General features: G+C 42.7%; 1 protein-coding gene across 1 annotated transcript in view; it reads left to right on the forward strand.

Moving 5' to 3' along the window:
• GYS2 (glycogen synthase 2) overlaps positions 1–21,560 on the forward strand; it is a 63,189-nt gene that overhangs the window by 29,612 nt on the left and 12,017 nt on the right. The window contains exons 6-10 of the mRNA XM_006127656.4: positions 7,341–7,458; positions 7,844–7,964; positions 13,177–13,283; positions 19,988–20,047; positions 21,351–21,429. Of these exons, the coding sequence (XP_006127718.1) occupies positions 7,341–7,458; positions 7,844–7,964; positions 13,177–13,283; positions 19,988–20,047; positions 21,351–21,429 (485 nt within the window). The remainder of the gene's footprint in view (positions 1–7,340; positions 7,459–7,843; positions 7,965–13,176; positions 13,284–19,987; positions 20,048–21,350; positions 21,430–21,560) is intronic.

Consider the following 21,560-nt stretch of genomic DNA (forward strand, 5'->3'; position numbering starts at 1 on the left):
GTTGCTCTTGAAAATCCAGGCCAGAGGTGGGCAAAACGCCCTCCATGGGCTGGATCCAGCCTGCAGAGGCCTTGCTGCTCCCCTGCCCCAGACCAATTAGGGCCTGGGGAGCATGCGAAGCCACCTCCCGTCCTGCCAGGAGCATGTGGCACTTTGAAGTGCTGCATTCTGCTCACAGGGCTGGGGCAGAGCAGATGAGGCTTCAAGTGCTCCCCCACCCCTGGGCCCTATTTGGCCTAGGTGCAGGAGAGTGTAGGAAGTCTCCTCCCACTCCAGGGGCATGGGCACCTAGGGGGAACATGGGGGAGGGGAAGGCACTCCCTCACCCCCAGACCAATCATTGTCTGGAGGTGGAGAACCCAGAAGTATCTTGTCCCCACCCTTTCCACTTGATGTTCCACCCCTTCCTTTGCAGCTTGGGGCCACTTCAAACATTTCTGCCAGCAGCTACTTCAAAAAATTATTGCCCACCCCTCATCCAGGCCTATGCTTTTTGTTATAGGAGCTCAAAAAACCTGCTGGTTTGATTCTAGTGCACTTTAATGGTTAGAGCCTGCAAACTCAGCAAAAAGAGTTTGCATTTTACCCAGGGAAAATTCCATGCACAGCGGCCTTGCTGACGTGAGACTCTTACTTTTATTCCTGAAACTTTGATTTGTTTTCTTTTGTGGGAGAGATGTTTTTGTTGTTGGGTTTTTTTCAAGGCTGTTGAAATTTGTCAAGTTGCATGCTGAAATGAAATTAGATAATAATAAAAAAGTATTTGTAACCAGGCTTGTACCTAAAGGTTTGTAACTAAAGGCTAATGGAGGCCTTTAATTATAAACGACTACAGGTACTGCTATAAATGTGAGTTGATATGAAATGTGCTTTACTAGACTCTGAATCCTAGGACATAGGCACATTTGAATGTCTTTCAGCCTATCATTAATGTCTCAAACTGCTGGCTTCTGATCAATTTAAAGTTGTGAAATCCACATGGACAATGGCTGCCCAAAAAGTCAATAATCCTTCAGTAGATCATTAAGCTTGAAACTTTCCCAGGGACATTATTGCTAAAATACTCTGTGAAGTGAGTCAGCTTTTTTTAGCCACTCCTGAAAATCAAATTAAAAAACCAGAATAATTGGCATCCACAGACTAAGCCACAAGAGAATATAGTAATGTGTTGCTGCTGAGTTTTTCAGGAATACAACACCATATGAACTGTTTAACTATAAGCAATTATGGAATCCTAGAAATGCTGGACTGGAAGGGACCTTGGGAAGTCAAGTCCAGCCCCCTGCCCTGACTCTGGACCAAGGAAAGCTAGACCATACCTGACAGATGTTTGTTCAACCTATTCTTAAATACCACCAGTGACTGGGATTCCACAACTTCCCTTAGACATCTGTTCCAGAGCTTAACTACTCTTAAATTTTTTTTCCTAATATCTAACCTAAATCTCACTTGCAGAAGATTAAGCCCATTACTACTTATTTTGTTCTCAGTGGACATGTGGAACAATTGATCACCATTCTTTTTAAAACTTCCCTTAACATATTTTTCATATTGTTAACAGGTTGTGCCTCAATCATCTTTTCTCCAGACTAAACATGCCTAGTTATTTTAACCTGTCCTCAGGTCAGATTTTCTTAACATCATTTTTGTTGCTCTTCTGGATTCTCTCCAACGTACCCACCTTTTTCTTAAATTATGTGCCCACAATTGTGTACACAACCCCAGCTGAGGCCTCACCAGTGCCAAGTACAGTGGGACAACTACCTCCCATATTTTACACATAACAATACTGTTAATATACCCCAGGACAGTATTGGCCAGGGCATCACATTAACTCACATGCAGTTTGTGATTCTGTTCAGTAATATTACACCTAGCCAGTTGTAGTGCATTTTGTAATTGTGTATTTGATTTCCCCCCCCCCACCTCCTAAGTGATGTACTTTGCATTTGCCTTTATTAAAGTTCATCTTGTTGAATTCAGACCAGTTCTTTAATTTATCAAGGTCATTTTGATTCCTAATTAGTTTACCAACATGCTTGCGATCCCTCCCATCTTGGTTTCATCTGCTAATTTTATAAGCATACCCTCCACTCCATTTTCCAAAGCCTTAATGAAAATATTGAATAGTAGCCGACCCCTTTTGTAACCTCTATAGATGCATCTTCTCAGTTTGATGGTGAACAATTTAATAACTTTTTTTTTTCAACCAGAGGTGGACTCCCTTTATGGGAATTTAATCTAGTCTGCATTTCTTTAGTTTACTTCTAATAATGGCATGACTGTGTCAAAAGCCTTACTGAAATCAGGATATATCACATCTATTGCTTCTCACCGCTCCACTAGACCAGTAGCCCTTTCAGCAGAAGGAAATTAAGTTGCTTTGGGATGATTTGTTCTTGTAAAATCCATGCTGGCCAGTCCTTATAACCCTGAGGCTTCCACAGGTGCTTACACACCGATTGTTTAATAATTTGTTCCCATGTCTTTCCAGGAAGTTTCGAAGCTGGAATAATTGGTCTATAATTGCCCACATCCATTTTGTGTCCCTTTTTTAGTGATACTACATGTGCTTTTCTCCAAACCTTTGGGAACTCACTCGTGCTCTGAGTTTTCAAAAATAATTGCTAGCAAATCCAAGATTACTTCAGCTAGTTACTGACATACCCTAGTGTGAATTTCAGCAGGTTCCACCAATGTGAATGCATCTAACTTATCTAAATATTCTTTAACCTGTTCCTTCCCCCTCATTTTTAATATTGTGTTACATATCTGGTCACCATTAACATTTTTAGTGAAGACTGAAGCAAAATAGACATTACACACCTCAGCCTGCTTGATGTAATTAGTTATTAGCTCTCCTTCTTTACTAACTAGAAGAATTGTTTTCCTTCACTTTTCTTTTGCTTTTTAATGTATTTAAATAATCACTGATTAGTGCCTTTTATGTCTTTTGCTAGGTAGAAGTGGTAACCATGGCAATATTTACTAGTAACATTAAAATTCCATCACGGTCATAATTTTCATTACTTCTCTTTTGGGGAGGAGAGTGGGAGATGGAAAGTGACTTACGAGGCTCAGTAGATAAGAGGTGAATGTATGTGAAATGTTGGCACTGGCATCAAGAGTGGCCTAGAATAGGAGGTGGAGATTGCTAGATTGAGGGGCATTGACTGCCCTCTGTAGGGCTACATCTATACCGCAGGGTTTTTGTGCAAGAAGTCTTTTACAGATGAGTTCTTGCACAAAGGCATGTCCATACCTCAGTGCACATCGCTTTTGCGATGCGCTTTTGCTCAAGAGAGCATCCACACTGCATTGGCCATCAGAGCACTTGTGCTTTTTCAGATAGGCTATATTTGTGCAAGAAACCCCTATGGAGTTTCCACACATGCCTTTTTGCACAACAGCTGTAGCACAAAAAGGAGTAATGCCTCGTAGAAGGAGGTTTACCTATACCACAAAAAGCCCTCTGTTCTGCTGTTTTACTGTTGATTTACTTGTGCAAAAGCACGCTTGAGGTGTGGATGCTTTGTGGGTTTTTGCGCAAAAATCCTGCAGTGTATATGAAGCTCAAGTGTTTACACAATGCCTGCTTGTATTATGCGGGTTCCACCCAAAGATACTAATGTTTTACTTTTGAGTGCTCTAAATCCAATAAACCAGATTTTCCAGAAACTTGAACCTGGCAATTACCACTTACATAGCTACAGATTCTCTGTACAGTATTTAGACATGATCGGTCAAATACTCAGCTAGTGTAAATTTGCATAGTTCTATTAGCACCATTCAGTGTAGTGTTATTGACTTTATCGAAGATACTGACTTCAGGACCAATTTTAGGGCTAGGTGACCCAGGCAATCACCTGGGATGCCAGATTTGTGGGGGGGGGAAGAGCGGATCAGGATCGGGGTGCTATTTTTCTTGATGGCAACCAAAAGGAAAAATAAAATATTTTAAGTCACACGTTTCAGGTATTCTGTATGTGGATTCAATTTCACTGACTTCCTAGAATGTTCTCGACCTTTGTAACAGCTCATGGAGCCTTCCTCCTTCAAACTCTTATCTACACAATAATATAAAATAAATATTGTTACTTTATTTGCCATGATTAACGCAGAATAATTGATGTATTTTTCTAAGACTGTGGAACATAGAATTTTGCTCTTTCTAATAGTATCTGGTTTCCCCCTGTATAGAAAATAAAATATTTCATTAACCCCCCACTGAGAAAATTTCAGAAGCTCAGCATAGGAAGTAAAATGTTGAACTGAAGTATAGTTTGCAGTAAGGAGCAAATTTAATGGGAAAGATATCTGAAACAGAGCAACATAGACCAGGCTTTGGCAATAGCAATAGGAAAAGTAATGAAGGGGAAAAGAGAAATGATAAAGAAGACTCAGCCTCATGTGATAGCAGAAAGAGCAGTGGGAAAATTGCTTGCCATAAATTCAATACAGCAGATCCTGCTTTACTGCTGGTGATATGAAACTCTTCCTCTATTGATCATACGATTTTGAATGGGCTGGGCAAAATGGAGAATACAATATTTTCAGTAAATGAGCAGAAGCAAAATTTTTTGAAGTCATGCTGTCAAAGAATGCTTGAGAGTGGTGAAAAACAACTGGCATTGGCTAGGTTATTGAAAATCAACTGACAAAATATTTGGTTTTGTTGCAAATATTTGACAGGAATGCCAAATCATTGCTTGTGATTTCTGAATTCATTTACTGACATCATCTAGCTGATGCTCTGCCGTAACGTGAAAAGTCACCTAATCCAAATGGATGGAGGTTAAGTCCAGGTTGATGCTGGGAATAAATGCATAGAGGTACAAAACAATTGCATTATTAATGTGGCAGTCTAGCACTGGAAGAATACACTCAAGAGTCTGATCTCAATTACTCTTCCTTGCAAAATATAATTGGCTTTCTGGGGGATCATCAGGTAAATTGTCCACTGAACAGAATAGTAATTTCCTCAATTTGGTAGGGTTCCTTGGGAAATATGACAATGTCATGCATGAGCACTCACGTCAAGTAATTTTGTAAAGGAGCTGTGGCCCATTACTGTAGCAAAATAATTCAAAACAAATTGATTGACCTTCTGGCAAGGAAGGTTAACACACAGAGTTGTCTCAGCAAAGCAAAGTACTATGCTGTAATAATGGACTTCATTAATAATGGATGTCATAGTAAGTCTTGTTGACAAAAAAAAAGATGACTGCATACAAGTCAAGGATCACCTTATTTGTTTCCGGTCTGTGGATGACTCTACAGTACTGGAAGGGCCAATAGAATTATATTATGAACGCTTTGAATAATAATAAAAAAAAGCTTTAGGACTGCTGTGGCCAAGGCCAGGACAATGTTACAAGCATGAAGGGAAGAAACAGTGTTGTCCAAATAAGCATCCTTGCACTGGATCAGAGAACTTTCTCTGTGCATTGTGGTATCATTCCCACAACTTGGTTGTGTCCAATGCAACATCATCGTTAGATTCAGTAACTTTCTTTGAAGTACTACAAAGAATGTATACCCTATTTGTGGCATCAGCCATCAGGTAGAAGATCCTTTCTTCTATGAAGCTCGTAGTCAGAAGAGCCAGTTTGGTTATGAGGGCAGTGTTAAGGTGACAGAAAGCTATGAAAACAAATTCAAGAGGGAGTCTTTTTGATTGCTTGTTGGCACTGCTGAACTGTCCAGTGAAAAAAGGATTGGATAAATGAAGAACCAAAAAAACCTTTTTTTTATTACCTTAGTAAGCGGCCAGTGGACAGGAAAATACTCTCTTGAATAACTGTATAGACGTTCACCGAATGCTGACGCATGAGGAAAGTTTGGACGTCAAAGATAAAGACCTCTATCAAACTTAACATCCATCACATTTGGACACATGGGAAGCACTCTCCATTCCGAGTTCCACAATTAATTCACACTGAAGAATGGAAGAACACTTTTCCTAATATGTGAATAGCTTTGAGGATTCTTTAATGCAGCCAGTCACAGCAGTGCAGCTCAGGTTCATTAAAATATACTTTTGGTCAACAATAGTTGAGAGACTAACATTGCTTGTTATTTTATCACAGAAAATGCCACTGGCCAGTCTTTGGATCTCTCTGATGCTGTGCTTCAATTCATGAGGGCAAAGGCAAGAAAAGTGACCTTTTGAACTAAAGGACTAGGGTTTATTTGCTAAAGCTGCGGTACCTGTTGTAAAACTATTTAATACTTGTCCACCCAATGTTGGTGCACAGGTTCAATTTCTTGATATTAGTGCTTTTCAGTTATTAAAATTTAAGATTCTATAAGCTCAGCAGATTTTTTTTAAAATTGCTTATATATGGCCTAAATAAATACAGATTTAGAGAGTCTAGCTTGCAAACTTTCCCTTTTCATATGGCTGGGATAAACCTTGCACCCCTGACTGGCTCCTTGTTCTCTTCGCTTCCTGTTCAAAACTTCTATCTGTCCTCTGAGGGCTGAATCCAGTTCTCATTAAAGCAAGCAGGTTTCTTCCACAGTGGAGATTGTATTCCAGCGGTGACTAGAATGAACCATGCATGCTCACAATCCATTTGGAAGACTTTTTGAGGAGGGCTACAGAAGTGCAAACTAGTATTGTTTCTTTTTTCAGAAGAAATGTCAAATATTGTGAAGAGCAGTGCCTTTAAAAAAAATATTTGTTCAGTTCTATGAATTTCAGTAGTGCCTAGAGACCCCTTATTGGGATGGGGGCCTGTTGTGCTACATGCAATGTCCAAACATCTAGTAAAATGAAGTCTTTGTAGTGTGAAGAGCTGTCAATAGAGGCAAACCCAGACAAATGGTGGGGAGAAGGGGATGTAACATACAAATTGTAGCATTTAGCAACAGCGCTAGCTGGGCAGACTACCACCTGGTGCTCCCCACTTGCAACACTGATATTCCAGCATCAAATCCTCCATGCTGACAGCATGCTGAGTTACAGTTCTGCAGGGGGGGAAAGTGTTCCAAGCAACTTTGATGCTACAGAGAGTACGGTGGCACGGACAAAAGGTATCTGGTTACCCAGGTGCAAATCTGGAGTAACTCTAAAGAACATTTTGGAGTTATGCTGGAATTACACCACTGCAACTAACACTAGAATGTGGTCCACAGTCTTCTGCTGCTTTTTATTGACATGAACAAATGAACTGCAGAAAAGCTGTAGAGCTAGAGAAATACCATTTCCTCCAGCATGAGCAATCAGACGAAGTGCATCTTTGCATATTGACAACTAACGGTATTTTGGTTCTTTCCTTAAAGATTTCCCAAATCCTGAAGTTGTGTGTGTCTGCCTTTTTCTTTGCTTTTTCCAGATGTCATTACTCCAAATGGCTTGAACATTAAGAAATTTTCAGCAATGCATGAGTTTCAGAATTTGCATGCCATGTACAAGGCTAGGATCCAAGAGTTCATCCGAGGCCATTTCTACGGGTATGCTTTTACTTTTCAAACTTAACATCAGGTTGTATGGACCTTTTAACAGCTGGACTTAGCCCAGGCAGGCTGTAAAGAATACTGTATTGTCAGAAGTGGCGTGTTGCCTATTGATTCAAGTGGCTGACTGAGAGCTACAATATGAAGCCTAGATTTTATTCCTGCCTTTGCTTGGCACCTTGTGGGATCAGGCAGGAGAAGGGCATATTACAGAGCTCAATGGTCACTTTAACATGGAGTATTCCAGGTAACCCTTAATTTTTTATGATCATCCATCAGTAAGGCAGCAGCTGTATGTCAGTGACCTTTACTGATTAGAGAATTGCTCTCTGTTTGTTTGATCACATATTGAACTATTCTCTGTGTGTTTGCTTTGTTTCAGCCATCTTGACTTCAACCTTGCAAGGACCTTGTTTTTCTTCATTGCTGGGAGATATGAATATTCAAACAAAGGAGCTGATATATTTCTAGAGGCCTTATCCAGATTAAACTTCCTGCTGAGGGTAAGCATTGGGACATGCAAATAGCAGATGCCTTGTGTAGATATACAAATGTAATCCTATCATGATAAAATAAACCCAAAGTCACATACACAAATCTCATCGGGCTTTCTTTTATTATAATGTCTTTAGTTGCATAGCAATATGATGGCTTTCTTGCTTAGCTTCATAGGCTTTCCTGTCAATTGTGGTCCCTGTGCTTTGCCCAATCAAAGGCAGCTATGGGCTGCATCCTGCTCAGCTTTTTCCCAGCGGCTACGTCTAGACTGGCCCCTTCTCCGGAAGAGGCATGCAAAGCAGGCAAGTCAGAATAGGGAAATCCGCGGGGGATTTAAATAAACATGTCCGCCGCTTTTTTTCCGGCTTGGGGAAAAGCCGGAAAAGAGTGTCTAGACTGGTGCGATCCTCCGGAATAAAGCCCTTTTCCGGAGGATCTCTTATTCCTACTTGCAAAGGGCTTTATTCCGGAGGATCGCGCCAGTCTAGACGCTCTTTTCCGGCTTTTCCCTAAGCCGGGAAAAAAGCGGTGGCCATGTTTATTTAAATCCCGCGGGGGATATTTAAATCCCCCACGGATTTCCCTATTCTGACTTGCCTGCTTTGCATGCCTCTTCCGGAGAAGGGACCAGTCTAGGCGTAGCCAGCATGTATAGCCTGGGAACTTGGAAGTTCAGCAATTAAGGACCCATTTCTCGGTCTTACCATTTCTGTGCTTGGGGCAGGAAGGAGCAAAGATGGCTTCAAATATTGTTGGGGCAGTTGGTGTTCCTCTTGGCTCCATTTAAATTCAGATCCACCTCAGGGCTGCTGTAAATTAAACTCTACTTCCCATGGTTTTGGAATCAAGGAAAAGCAGTCATCTAATGTGCTAAAGCACCTTACTAACTTGACCTACCCTCAATGTGCCTCCTGCACCAGTGAATGGGAGCAAGGCCAGCATAGACACTTATGCCATCTCTGTCTGTTTGGGGAGGTAACCTGCACAGGAAATATTTTCAGGAGGGTTTTAAGGACCCTTGACACTGTCAGAATAGTATGAAGGACGGGGGCCCTAGGAGTTTGGATAGTAACTGGCGAAGAGGCACTATCACTAGTTTGAAGTAAGGCTCCGCTCCAACTATCTGATGCAAGCAAAGTCTATTAGACAAGGTCACGTAGAAATTAAATGTATTATTTTGCCCTTGGCTAATGCTAGTGTAGCTGCAGATAGTTTAAATGCACATGTGTGCATGTGCACAGACAGTTAATTCTATCTGTGAGACATTCATTCCAATGTGTAGGTAACATAAAAGAATCTCCACAACATGAAAGGGCGGTGTTTGAAGTGATGGGGTAGGTGGGCAGGTTGTAGTGAGACCCCCTCTGTTCACTGTGATCATCTTCACTGGCTCCCGATAGACCAGTGTGGAAAGACTGTTGGAATAGGCCATGGGAGATCTTATCTGAAACCAGTAGCCACTAAATCCTGCACAGAGGGTTCAAAGAAGTTTCCAGCCCATAAGCCTGCCTGCAAAATGGGGAGTGAATTTCATCTTGTCTCCAGTTTATACACCTCAGTCATTAGGCTTTTCGTGGGGTGGGGGGAAGTTTGTTCATTCTCAAAGACTTCCCTTTGTATCAAAACTGTGTCACTGTCGAAAGGCCTGGGGAGCCTTTGCATAGTCTCTCGGCTACAGCAGGACGATAGCCCCACCATCAGCTCAAGCAAAACTTTCCACACCTCTGGGACTCTAAAATCTAGATGCTAAGATACTTTCAGCATAACAAGAAACCTAGGTACAACAGACTGGCGCAAATAGAAGATCCAGTTGATTTGGAAATTGATTCCTTTTGTGAGACAGAAAGAAACTCAGCAGTATCTCTGTCATTCAGTGGTGACTTCTGGGTTGTTGAATGGCTCTCTGTGCCTATTGTAGAGAGCTCTTGTCTGTTTCATGCCACCTGTCTCAACTTCTGTGCCTCTTCAACGCTACCCTGCATTATAAAGTGTCTTTAAAACCAGTTCAGTGATTAGCCTTTCGTATCCACCAGATTTCCATTGTAGTTCCTTTGAACCATGGAGGAAAAGTGGGAAGGCGTGCTTGTTAGCATACTCCATTGCAGCATTGCTAACTCTCAGAACGTTCTCATGGGTTGTGTGACATTTAGTGTTTTTCTTAAAGCCAGGTCTCCTGGAGTCATGGGATCACAGGAGAATCTCTTCCACTAGAGTTGCTCAACTGCCATCATCCATTAAGATATGATGGGGTGGGTATCCTGTGTTAGTTGAGGCTGGACTTAGTGACCCAAGACATCCCTTCCAGTCCCCTGTTCTTGTGCCATTGAAATCAATGGACTAAAGGGACATACTTGATATGTTCACCAACAAAACTAGTCCCATTTACTGGTGGTTCCATGGGAGATAACATTAGCCATGTTTTAGTGTCATTCACCCAGCTAAGGGTATTAATTCTGTTTACAGCTAATGTCTTGCATATTGAAAAGGAGACTGAATTGCTTAAATGATTCATTGTACAGTTTTATTACTGTATCTAATAAATAGCGACATTAACAAAAAGTGTTGCTGATAAGCATCAGTAAGGACGTCCAGTCTGCGGTTATTGCTGAGGGTAATCCAATTGAGAGCAGCAAGCTATCTGTGCTGTTTGTGAATCTAGGAATGCTCCCTTTTACGTGCTTCTCTAAGGCTGTGTCCAGACTCAGGGGTTTTTTCGGGAAAAGTAGCCTTTTTCCGAAAAAACTTCACCTGCGTCTAGACTGCAGCCACGTTCTTTCGAAATTAAATCGAAAGAACGCGGCGTTTCTTTCGACGGCGGTAAACCTCATTTCACGAGGAAGAACGCCTTCTTTCGAAAGTGCTTCTTTCGAAAGAAGGCGTTCTTGACTGTAAATAGGGCTTCTTCGAAAGAGAGCATCCAGACTCACTGGGTGCTTTCTTTCGAAAAAGCGGCTTGCTCTTTCGAAAGTTCCGCGTGCAGTCTAGACGCTCTCTTTCGAAAGAGGCTCTTTCGAAAGTATCTTTCGAAAGAGGCTTGCAGTCTAGACATAGCCTAGCTGATGTGCTATAGTGAGTCTGGTCCCTCTATCTAGGTGGCATCTGATGACAATATTTAGAAATATTTTATAGAACCATTTTGGTGATGGTTTGAAAGCTTGGATAAATGTTGACGATAATATACATTGAGACAGACCCTTGTGGAAAGCTAAGGTCACAGCACAAGGAGACCTTGTATCTTCACTATAGAAGGCTGATGAGGCATTCACCCCATGTAAGGGACTCCACAGCAGGCATAAAGCTGACTGGTTTTAAACCACCTGCCAGTCCCAATGCCTCTGGTACACAAGTAGATAAAAAGGATACTGAGGGTCACAGAAAAAGCTGGTAGTGCAAGACACTACCAATTTTCAGCCATGCGAGTTCCACTTTGTGGACCACTCCAACTGCTGTAACCTAGCTCCTCTCAAGTGGCCAATGGCTTAGGATAGTGGTACTGACCACATTTAGCTGCACCAAGAGAATACTCTGGCCCATTCTAGTGGTAAGGAATGAACATCTTTGGACTATGTCTTCAGAATACAGAAGCAAAGTTCCCTGAAGTCCAAGGTGCTTGCATCCTAGGTTTTGGTTCATGATCTTTTCTAATACATATTCTTTCTAAACATCTTTTGAAATTTTCTACTGGGTGCCATACGTTAGGCTGATAATATAGATGTGCTGCAATTGAATGAAAAAAATACGCAACTAATGTTGAGATGCTTAAAAATTAAAATTAAAAAAATGGGTTTCTAGTCTATGTAAATATTTCCTTGGAGCTTGGCAAATACCACACCCAACCTCATAAAACCAACATCCTTGTGCTAAGACAGGAGAGAATAAACAACTGTAAACAAAGGTTCTCCAATGCATGCAATTTCTGCTGGCTGCAACTAAAGCTTGGAGACCTGCAGGAGAAAATGATGCTAGTTGCATGCCTGCAGGGATACACTCATACCAGGAGAATTCCCACTTCAGACAATTCAGCCAGTTCCTTTGCACCAACAAAGTAACATGAAGGATTTATATTGGATAAGGGAGTCTGGCCCAAAAATCGACTCTAAAAGCATACCCATCATATTTCACTGGTAGAGCTGACTAAGACACAAAGTGTAAAGAAACAGGGAAAATGATAACAACTGCATTAAATTTCAAAATGTCTTTCATTTTACAGTGTTTTAGTTATCATCCCAGAAACAGATTAAAATGACAGATTGACTTTACATTTACACAAAGGTTTCAGAAGTTGTAGGAACAATAATAACAGTGTAGATCTTCAGTAATGGATTTGACTTTCCTGGCAACTCCTTTTGGCTCTAATCCTGCAATGTGCTATGTTTGTGTATGCTCCTTCACGTGCACAGACTAGGGATGTAAGCAACTAGTCAAGCAATCAACTACCTGATAAGCATAGGTTTATTGAGTAGTCAAGTCAACTACTCACATTTCCTCCCCACCTTGATACCTCTGTATCAGTCAGCGGGAGTGTGGTGGAGAAAGCGGGAACCAGCTTAAAAGCCAGTTCTCTCCCCACCTCTCCAGCCCCCTGCATAGGAGCGGGGGGCCATGGGAGTCTGCCACAAAGCAGTCTCTGTCCGCAGCCGACCGAGGCTTGCTGTGAGTAGAGGCTGTTCTGCATGCTGTGGAGCAGCCCCTGTCCTGGGGGCGGGTCCCAGCTCCTCACTGGGACCCACCGTGGACAGGAGCTGCTGGACCAGGTCCTGGTGCTGGACCTGGCTTCCACCAGGTCTAGGAGCTACCCCTGCTACAGCTCTGCAGTTTAAAAGTAGTAAGGGCTGAGAGGCTCTTACTACATTTAAAATGTGGAGCCACAATGGGGGTAGGTCCCGGGCCCAGGGCCAGCCGGGACGGAACGCCTTCCCTTATTGACTAATCGTGTAGTTGAGACAAATTGTATTGACTACATGAATAGACAATTACCCACCTATTAACATCCTTAGCATGGAGCCCCACTGAAATCAGGGTCCACTCACATAGACTTCATTGCAGGCTCAAAGCCTTCTTGAGCAACTAGTTAAAATGCAATGAGTTCTGCTGACCATTTGCTCTGGCTAGTTCCTGGTGTTGACAAAGTGTCCGTATTGTCTGGAATCTGTTTGTTTCTGCATAAGGATTTCTTATTAACATTGCACGTTTTCTCTCCTTCTTTCCTCGGTTTAGGTTCACAGAAGTGATGTTACAGTCGTCGTGTTCTTCATCATGCCAGCGAAGACGAACAATTTCAACGTGGAAACACTGAAAGGCCAAGCAATACGAAAGCAACTGTGGTAATTGCTATTTTCATTGCTGCTGTTGAATGGTGAATTGCGGGGATAAGTGAATGGCGCGGATGGCAAATAACGCTCGTTCCTCTTCCTCTGGCTAACAAGGTAGTAAGTAACTTGAGTCTGTTTGTGGGAAGGAGGACGATAAATCAGAGCATGTATTTCCCCTTTCTTTTGCTAGTTTATTAACAAGGAATTTGATTCTCAACAGCTTTGTCATTGTGCCTATTTATACTCTATGTAAAGTGAATATTAAACACTACTAGCCCCATCAGGTGGCTAGCACTTCGCTTTCTCTTATCACCGGGGTAAAGGTGGGTGCGTGGCCATGAACAGAAGGGGAAGGGCCAGGGCAGTCAGTTCTCTGTGCCACCTGGAGTGTGCCGGGCCCCTCCCCCCAGTCCTTAGGGCTGCCCGGACTGTGCGGCACAGTGTTCCAATGGCAATTTTAAAGGGCCCAGGATTCTGGCTGCTGCTACAATAGTAGCAGCTGTGGCCGGGAGCCCCAGGCCTCAGGGAAATTGCCCCTTTTGCCCCCTCCAATGCCCCTGCCCGTCAGCAGGCCTGACGACAACACAGAGTGCAAGTAATGGAGAATCAAGCCCGGAGTCATCTGTCTGATCCTGACACTTGTAGTGGACCCAGGGCTGGCCCGAGCCATTCATGTGCCCTGGGCCCGGGGAGCGTGACCCCGCCCCCAGGTGCACAGCCCAGCAGCCCTATGCGGTGCCTCCTACAATGGGGCACCCCGGGCAGTAGCCCGGTCAGCCCGTGGCTTGGGCCGGCTCTGGGTCTTTGATCTCCAGCAATACATTCGCTGCTAACTGTACAAATAGAAAAAAAACAACTAATGGTCTAGTAACACTTTATAGACTAACAAACATGTAGATGGTATCGTGACCTGAAGTGGGCTGTGCCCATGAACAACAAACTCGGCTACCTCCTGAAGCTTCTGTAAAAGTAGAATGAATCAATACATAGTTATTTTGGTAGCTAACCTTTCAAAGTGGAAGGCAAGCTTCCTTTCTCAGAACTCCGCTAGAGGACCTGAAACTGACCTGCGGGAGGCTCTCTTTCACTGGGGGGAAAAAAAGAGTTAATTACTTCCATTCTTTTTATTATGAAATATGGAGCATGGATTGGTCACTCAGACAGGATGATGCTACAGTAGAAATCATTGTTCATTTCTCCAGAGTTCACATACCTCTGGCCTCTACCCAAAATTTCGTATCTCTAGAGCAGCAGTTCCCAACGTTTGCCAGATGGGGACCCATTTTGACAATTCAGGAAGACTTGGTGACCCACGGCAATTCAAAAAATGTGTGACTGTTCCTCAAGAGACACCTGGCAGCCCTTTTGAAATGTAATGGCGACCCATATTTGGGTCCCAACTCATACATTGGGAGACCCTGCTCTAGAGCCCCCACACAGAACTAAGGACACTACCCAAAATTTCAAACACAATTTTAATACAAATGTTGGTTCCTCTGTTTTTTCCAGTTAATTAAACTTGCTCACAAAAACTAAAGCCACACAACTGTGGATTTGGTGGGGCATCCCACTAAAAACAACCTTCAACTTACAGCTACTCCGTCTAGCGAGTCCATGTAACAGCAGATGTGCTTTCCAACATAATTTCATGCAGACAAGTTCTCTAACCTCAAAGGGCCAAATTCATCAGTGAAACAAGTGGAGTCATAACCGATATTGAATTGGGTCGAAGAATGCAAGAGTTGTCTCCCGGTACACATTAATAGATTAGCTGTTGTTTGATCAGAGCATTAAATGGTTCCAAGTGGATTCCTCACAAGTGGCTAAACCAACTAACCTCATCTGCAAAGATAAGAAGGCTGATTTTTAGGATTAGGGAACAAAGAGCCATAAGACTTGAGTTCTGTTCTTGTTTCTGAATCACTGACATTTAACTTCTCTTGCTCAATTTCCCCACTGGTAATATGGTGGTGATACATCCCATCATTCTGCACTCAGAGATCTAAGGGGGAAAGGCACTATGTAAGAAATAGGTACTAGTATTGTTGTTTTGTAAATGCCTCAAAGGGGTGTTTTGGTGGCTCAGGTCATTCATGTTAGTAAATTACTATGAGGTCCTTGAATGATGTGTACACTAAGGCCGTGTCCACACTCAGGGGTTCTTTCGAAAAAAGTACCCTTTTTTCGAAAGAACTTCCCCTGCATCCAGACTCAAGCCGCGTTCTTTCGAAATTATTTCGAAAGAACGCGGCTTTTCTTTCGATGGCGGTAAACCTCGTTTCACGAGGAAGAACGCCTTCCTTCGAAAGTTCCTCTTTCGAAGGAAGGCGTTCGTCAATGTAAAGAGGCCGTCTTCGAAAGAGAGCATCCAGACTTTCGAAAGAGCCTCTTTCGAAAGAAGCCTGCAGTCTAGACACAGCCTAAAAGTACACAGTTGTAACAAGTAGTATTCTTGGGATCGCTGCACTGATCTAGTAGTCACTGTTGTTTTTTACCTCTGAGATTTTTCCAGTGAGTTTTGTCTTGTGCACTAACAATGAGGTCACATGAGCTTGTTCAGATGTCCCACTGTGGCACCCACCAGTGGCACTGCTTCCCTAGAGACACTCTCAGGTAGCGCCCCCCCTGCCGCATGGCCCCAGCCGGCCCTGGCTGCCATAGCAGCCCCATCACCACCGCCACCACCACATGGCTCCAGCTCTGTCCCTAGAGAAGGGCTGAAGCTAGGGCTAGGGCCAGGGCCATGTGGTGGCTGATCTGCTGCTCCTGGAATGGGGTGGCCGGCCACCACACAGCCCTGCAGCTGAGCAGCTACTGCTCGGCTCTGCTGAGGAGGTGGATGGGAGTGACATTCTTGGTGCGCAAGGGAAGATTGGTTGCCAGATCTGAAAGAGAAATCAAATGATCAGATTTGCTCATCTACCACAGTTTTCACTTGATAAAGGGATGTCTAAGGGCATCCAAGAAACATTCTCTCCAGTCATCCCTCTAAAAACACTTGCCTCAGAGACACTATGCTTTATTATGTGGATGGCTATTGCTTTCCTAAAAGCATGCACAAAACTGGCCAGTGGCTGTAACTGTAATTTTTCACAGGTACCAGTAGTTTTTTGGTGACTAGAAGCATTGTAGGAGTGAAGTCCAGGATGCTTTGTGCACTGTGAGAAGCAGCTATATTTGCAAGAAGTATTTTGATGCCTCTTGTTTCTCTAATTGGAGGCAAAAAGGGGAAGTTTAAATGAAGAGAAACATACAAAGGGAAAACAGTGGGGCTGGGCTAGGGTGAACAGAAGAGCCTAGTGTAGCTACTGTATGTGGTCACTGATTTTTTTTCCCCAGTGAAACTGAGGATAAATTGGTCCCTTCTACATCAGCTCAGCAAGTTAAAACCATGCCAAGTGCATTCTTCCTCCTAGATCACTACTCACAGATACTGTGAACAGTTTTTGAGCAAGCATATGCAGTACTGTAGTGATCGTCCTCTTAAGCTGCTGGATAAAAGGAACTGCCATTGTAATTCCAGCTGATATCGTGGGTGCCTTGGAGATTAAATGCCAAAAGAGGTGGGCAGTAATCGGAGGATAGAAGCTGGCTGATCAGGAATATAAACCCCCATCTTCCTGTGCTGTGAAATAAGCAGCCTATCCTGTTTGAATGCATTTCGGAGGCGGCTTGTGGTGTGAATCCAGGCGGAGCCTTATTTGGCTTTCCCCACACAGCTCCCCTTTGCTTTCACCCAATTCACGTGAGCTATTCTTTAGAAATGGCACCACGTCGTAAAGTTCAGATCAGAATTCAGTGTTCGGTTCAGCTCCTTTTACTGACTGAGAAAATAACAAACTTCACATCTAGATCAAGACTTCCCTGAACATTTAAGAATTGAAATTAGATTGCGAGATTTGGCTCTGCACACTGATGGGGTAGAAGCAAAAGAAACTCCAGAGTTCACGGTGCATTGAAGTTCACACTTAGGTCAGAGTTAAAATCCCCCTTTCTCTCTCATGCATTAATGATTGAATTTAGTCTCCGAACTCAGCACGATAATTCTGCAGGAAGCCTTTGAGTTTTCCATGTAACTTTTTTTTTTTTTTTAATTTATTAACTTTTTTGTGGAAGGAAAAACTGCTCCAAGCTCCCCTTTTGCAATTTTTCCTAACAGACTTGCCTTCCTCTCCCTAAGGGAACAGGTTTACAATTCTAATAAACATGTTGCACTCACTTGCATTCTCAGAACAGCTCTGGGATAGCACACTTTTGAGAGAGGATCGGGGACGGAGGATGTCTCTCACACAGATTGAGTTGACTCCAGAGCAGAACTACCACTGAGAGGTAGTTCTGGTAAACCCTGTGAGGCTGGATGGAAGCTCATCCCAGTTGGATGGGGCTACTTGTACAGAAGCTTCAGGACTAACAGGGACACTCACTGGGGATGATCAAAACCTTTCAGGGAAGAGGGTTGCCTGGATGAGAGGTTGATTGGACAGGATGTGGGGAAATGTAGGGGAAAGGCATAGATGTTGGCATGGGGGCTGGAGAACAGTGCTCAACAGTAGAGCTCTCTGCTGAATTTCTGCTGTTTAGATGGGCACAGCTTCCCTTCCTACAACCTTGGCCCCAGTGGCCTGACAGCTTCCCTGGTTTTATGCCTTCCCCAGTCTTCCACATCTGCCCCATAATCCCATTCCACTTGGACATTTTTAATAGTGTAAATTAAGATTTAATTCACACACATGGAACATATGCGTTAGTAGCAATAAGTGATGGTAAAAACAAATGAGGCACAGAGAATGTTATTTCAACCCTCACCATAAACCTAACAACCACCAGCATCATCAGGTTGCAACTTTGTAGAGCCATAGGCTATGTCTACACTGCAGGCTTCTTGCGCAAGAGCTGTTTTGCGCAAGAGTTCTTGCGCAAGAGCGCGTCCACGCTGCCATGTGCTTTTGCACAAGAACGCCCATGGCAGTGTGGACACTCTTGCACAAGAAAGCTCTGATGGCCATTTTAGCCATAGGGGTTTATTTCACAAGAAACTCCTGTTGCCTGTCCACACTGCCTTCTTGAGCAAAAGCTTTTGCACAAGAGGACTTCTTCCTCGTGGGGAGAGGATTAACTCTTCTGCAAGAAGCCCTCTTTTCTGACACTGTACTGTAAATTTACTTGCACAAGAAAGCGCGTGCAGTGTAGACTCTCTGCAAGTTTTTGCGCAAGAACAGACATTCTTGTGCAAAAAGCCTGCAGTGTAGATGTAGCCATAGAGTTTAAAGCCAGAAGGGCCCACCAGATCTTCTAGTCTGACCTGTGTATCACAGGCCACCACCATCACCGACACACTCACCTCACCAACCACATTCCAATTCTATGCTAGCTGTGTTCTAGAGATGGCATCGTTTTGAATGGTCAACAACAACAAACAATTTCTACATTTTTCCAAAGCACTGCAAACAAATATACCTCACAGCAAGCCTGGGCAGCCTGACACCAAACCTGCCTGTACTGAAAGTGTTTGTAGTCATGCAGTTGGTGTCAAGCAAGCCTTGCACCAATACAGTATCCTTTTGGTTTGAAACTGATTCAGCACATCTCTGTGCTGGCTAAGAGAAGGTGAAGTGGTGACTCGGTTGCAATCTAGATGTATCTATAAGGGAACCAATATTTAATAATGGGCTCTTCAGTCCAGCAGAGAGAAGTTCACTCAAAGTTAGGAGGAGTTTGTAGGGTAACAAGTAGTTGTTCAGAGTGAAGGTGGAGCTATGTAGGTGGTAGGGCTGAGGAGGGGTGCTGCTTAGTGAGGAGTATCAGGGGTGTTGAATGACTCACCCGCTTATTGCCTTAGCTTTATAAAAAACATACGAATATAAGAGTTTAGTCACTGTAACCAAAGAGACAAACAACAGATAAGCTGGAATCCAGTTTTTCCAAAGTTTCAGGGTGTTCCAAAAACAGTTTTTGGTTCAGGCCTATCATTAAGGCGCAAAAAGACAGGAAAAAATCCCATAGAAATAATATTCTGACTTTACACAGCTGTCTTTGAGTGCAGTGATTTAGCTGTACTTTATGTTCTGAGACATGCCATCTGGCGACTACATACCTGTCTCTAGCTTGTACTTAAATGAGCTTTTTACGGGTATACAGAAGGGCTACAACAAAATATTAAACGAGGTAAAAATATTAAAGGAGGTAAAAATAGTCTGGTGCAAGTTTTAGGATGAAATTTAAACTTAGCCCAGGTTTTCCAAGAGAGTGTCCGGTTTTTAAACCAATTTATCAGGAGGATCAATATCTACAGTTTGTCCTATCCCTTCTTTTTGAAGGCTCTTGCAGGTGAGAATTTTAAAACAAAACCTATTTCTTCCACCCTCTTCCCAAGGTTAGGCGAAATTTAGAACCTCTCAACCTTGAAGAGTGTCCCATTTCACTGCTTTCCCTCCCACCCCCAACATACTGCAGTGTTTGGTTTTTTTGTTTGGTTTTGTTTTAATCAGAGATGCTCTATTATTGGACTTGTGGGTCCATCTTTGTGGGTCGGTCAGATCTTCTTCTGTGCTGAATACAATCTGTATGGCTGAGAATTGGAAAAAGTGCCTTCAGTCCCTATCTGTCTCCCCTGATCTTGGTTCCCCTGCTTAAGTTAGAATGTCACCAGGAACACTGTATATTCAGGCTTTGCTCTGGACATGTCCCACTTTTTCATATTTTGTTTAATTTACTAGGGACACCGCACAATCTGTGAAAGAAAAATTTGGAAAGAAACTCTATGATGCACTCCTGAAGTGAGTATGTAGGTCACTTCGTGTTTGTATTGCAGAGGGGCCAGCTGTGGTGGTTATAGCTGTGTATTATGGATGTAAGAAAAGAATTAGGGGAGAGACGGGAATGAATGTCGCCATTAGGGATTTAGGAAACCCATTATTCAAGTCCCTGCTTCACAGTAGATTTCCTGTGCAAGTTTTGCAAAGATCACTGTAAGTTACTTATCCAAAGTGGCTTGGAAGCCTATTTCATTTTCAAAGGTGTCTTAAGCATTTAAGAGCCTGAGACCAGGTCTATTCTAGACCCATAAGATCAGCTTGTGGCACGCAACTCCAGCTATGTAAATAATGTAGCCGGAGAAGACATTCCTTAAACCGAGCTTGGTGCCATGTCCACAGCAAGAGGCCAATGGGAGGTAGGATTACCAGCACCAACGGGGGCATCGTCAGCATTTAACTTTGATTTAGTGAGTCTAATAAGGATACACTAATGCCAGAAGATCAATCTCCAGCATGGTAAGTCAAGACATGGCCTCAGACTCAATGCGATGTAGGCTTCTAAGTCACTTAGGTGAATTTTGAAAATGTTAGCCTTTTTCTGTCTGTCTCAGTCCCCCATCTATAAAATGGGGACAGCAATATTTCCCTACCTCTCCGAGATTTTGAGGATAGATGCTTTAAGGATTGTGAGGTACTATGATAATGGGTCCATAAGTACCTTAGATAGAATAGAGTGGAATTTAACTGAAGTTTCAGTACATATCTAAAGAAAGGAGGAAATTCTCTGCACTCCTTTATCAGGTCGTACACTTATTGATTACAAAGGGAGGTTCGCCTCAGTTGGAAGATCTTTGACCCCCAAATTCAAAGAGTAGGCTGGAAAAATGAAATGTCTATGTAAAAATATTTGTTGTTTACTTTTTGTGTCCTGTTTGGTGTCAGCTATAGAGTTGATTTCATTTTCATTTAAAAAAAAAAACATTTTGACCAAAACAAAAATTAATGTTCATAATGGCTTTTTGGTTTCTTTTCTTTTTTAAATATTCCAAATATATCCAATATGGAATTTCTACAAAAGCAGTGTGGAGGAGAGAACAGGATAGTCATGTGGATATAATATAGAGATAATAGATCAAACTTCCTAAAGACCTGATTCAAAGCTGATTGAAGAGTCTGGAAAGATGCCTGAAGTGGAATTTGGATCATCCCTGTTTGAGTTTCTTAATCTATCCTGCACAACTTTAATGCAAACTTTTTAAATCTTAATTTCCAAAAAGACTACTGGCAAGTCATGTGGTGTTGTCTGTCTGTATTGCCTTTGCAGGGGAGAAATTCCAGATTTGAACAAGATTCTTGACCGGGATGACTTAACCATTATGAAAAGAGCCATCTTTTCAACTCAGGTCAGAAAGAGTAGTCATGACTTTCAAAATTGGTGGATGGTAAAGATAAACATGGTCATATACAAGTATCTTGTATAGTGACCACAATATGTATGAATTGGAGAATCTTTATCCATCATGCCCATTCCCCA

Source organism: Pelodiscus sinensis, chromosome 1 (assembly GCF_049634645.1).
Source record: "Pelodiscus sinensis isolate JC-2024 chromosome 1, ASM4963464v1, whole genome shotgun sequence".
NCBI classification, from domain to species: domain Eukaryota; kingdom Metazoa; phylum Chordata; order Testudines; family Trionychidae; genus Pelodiscus; species Pelodiscus sinensis.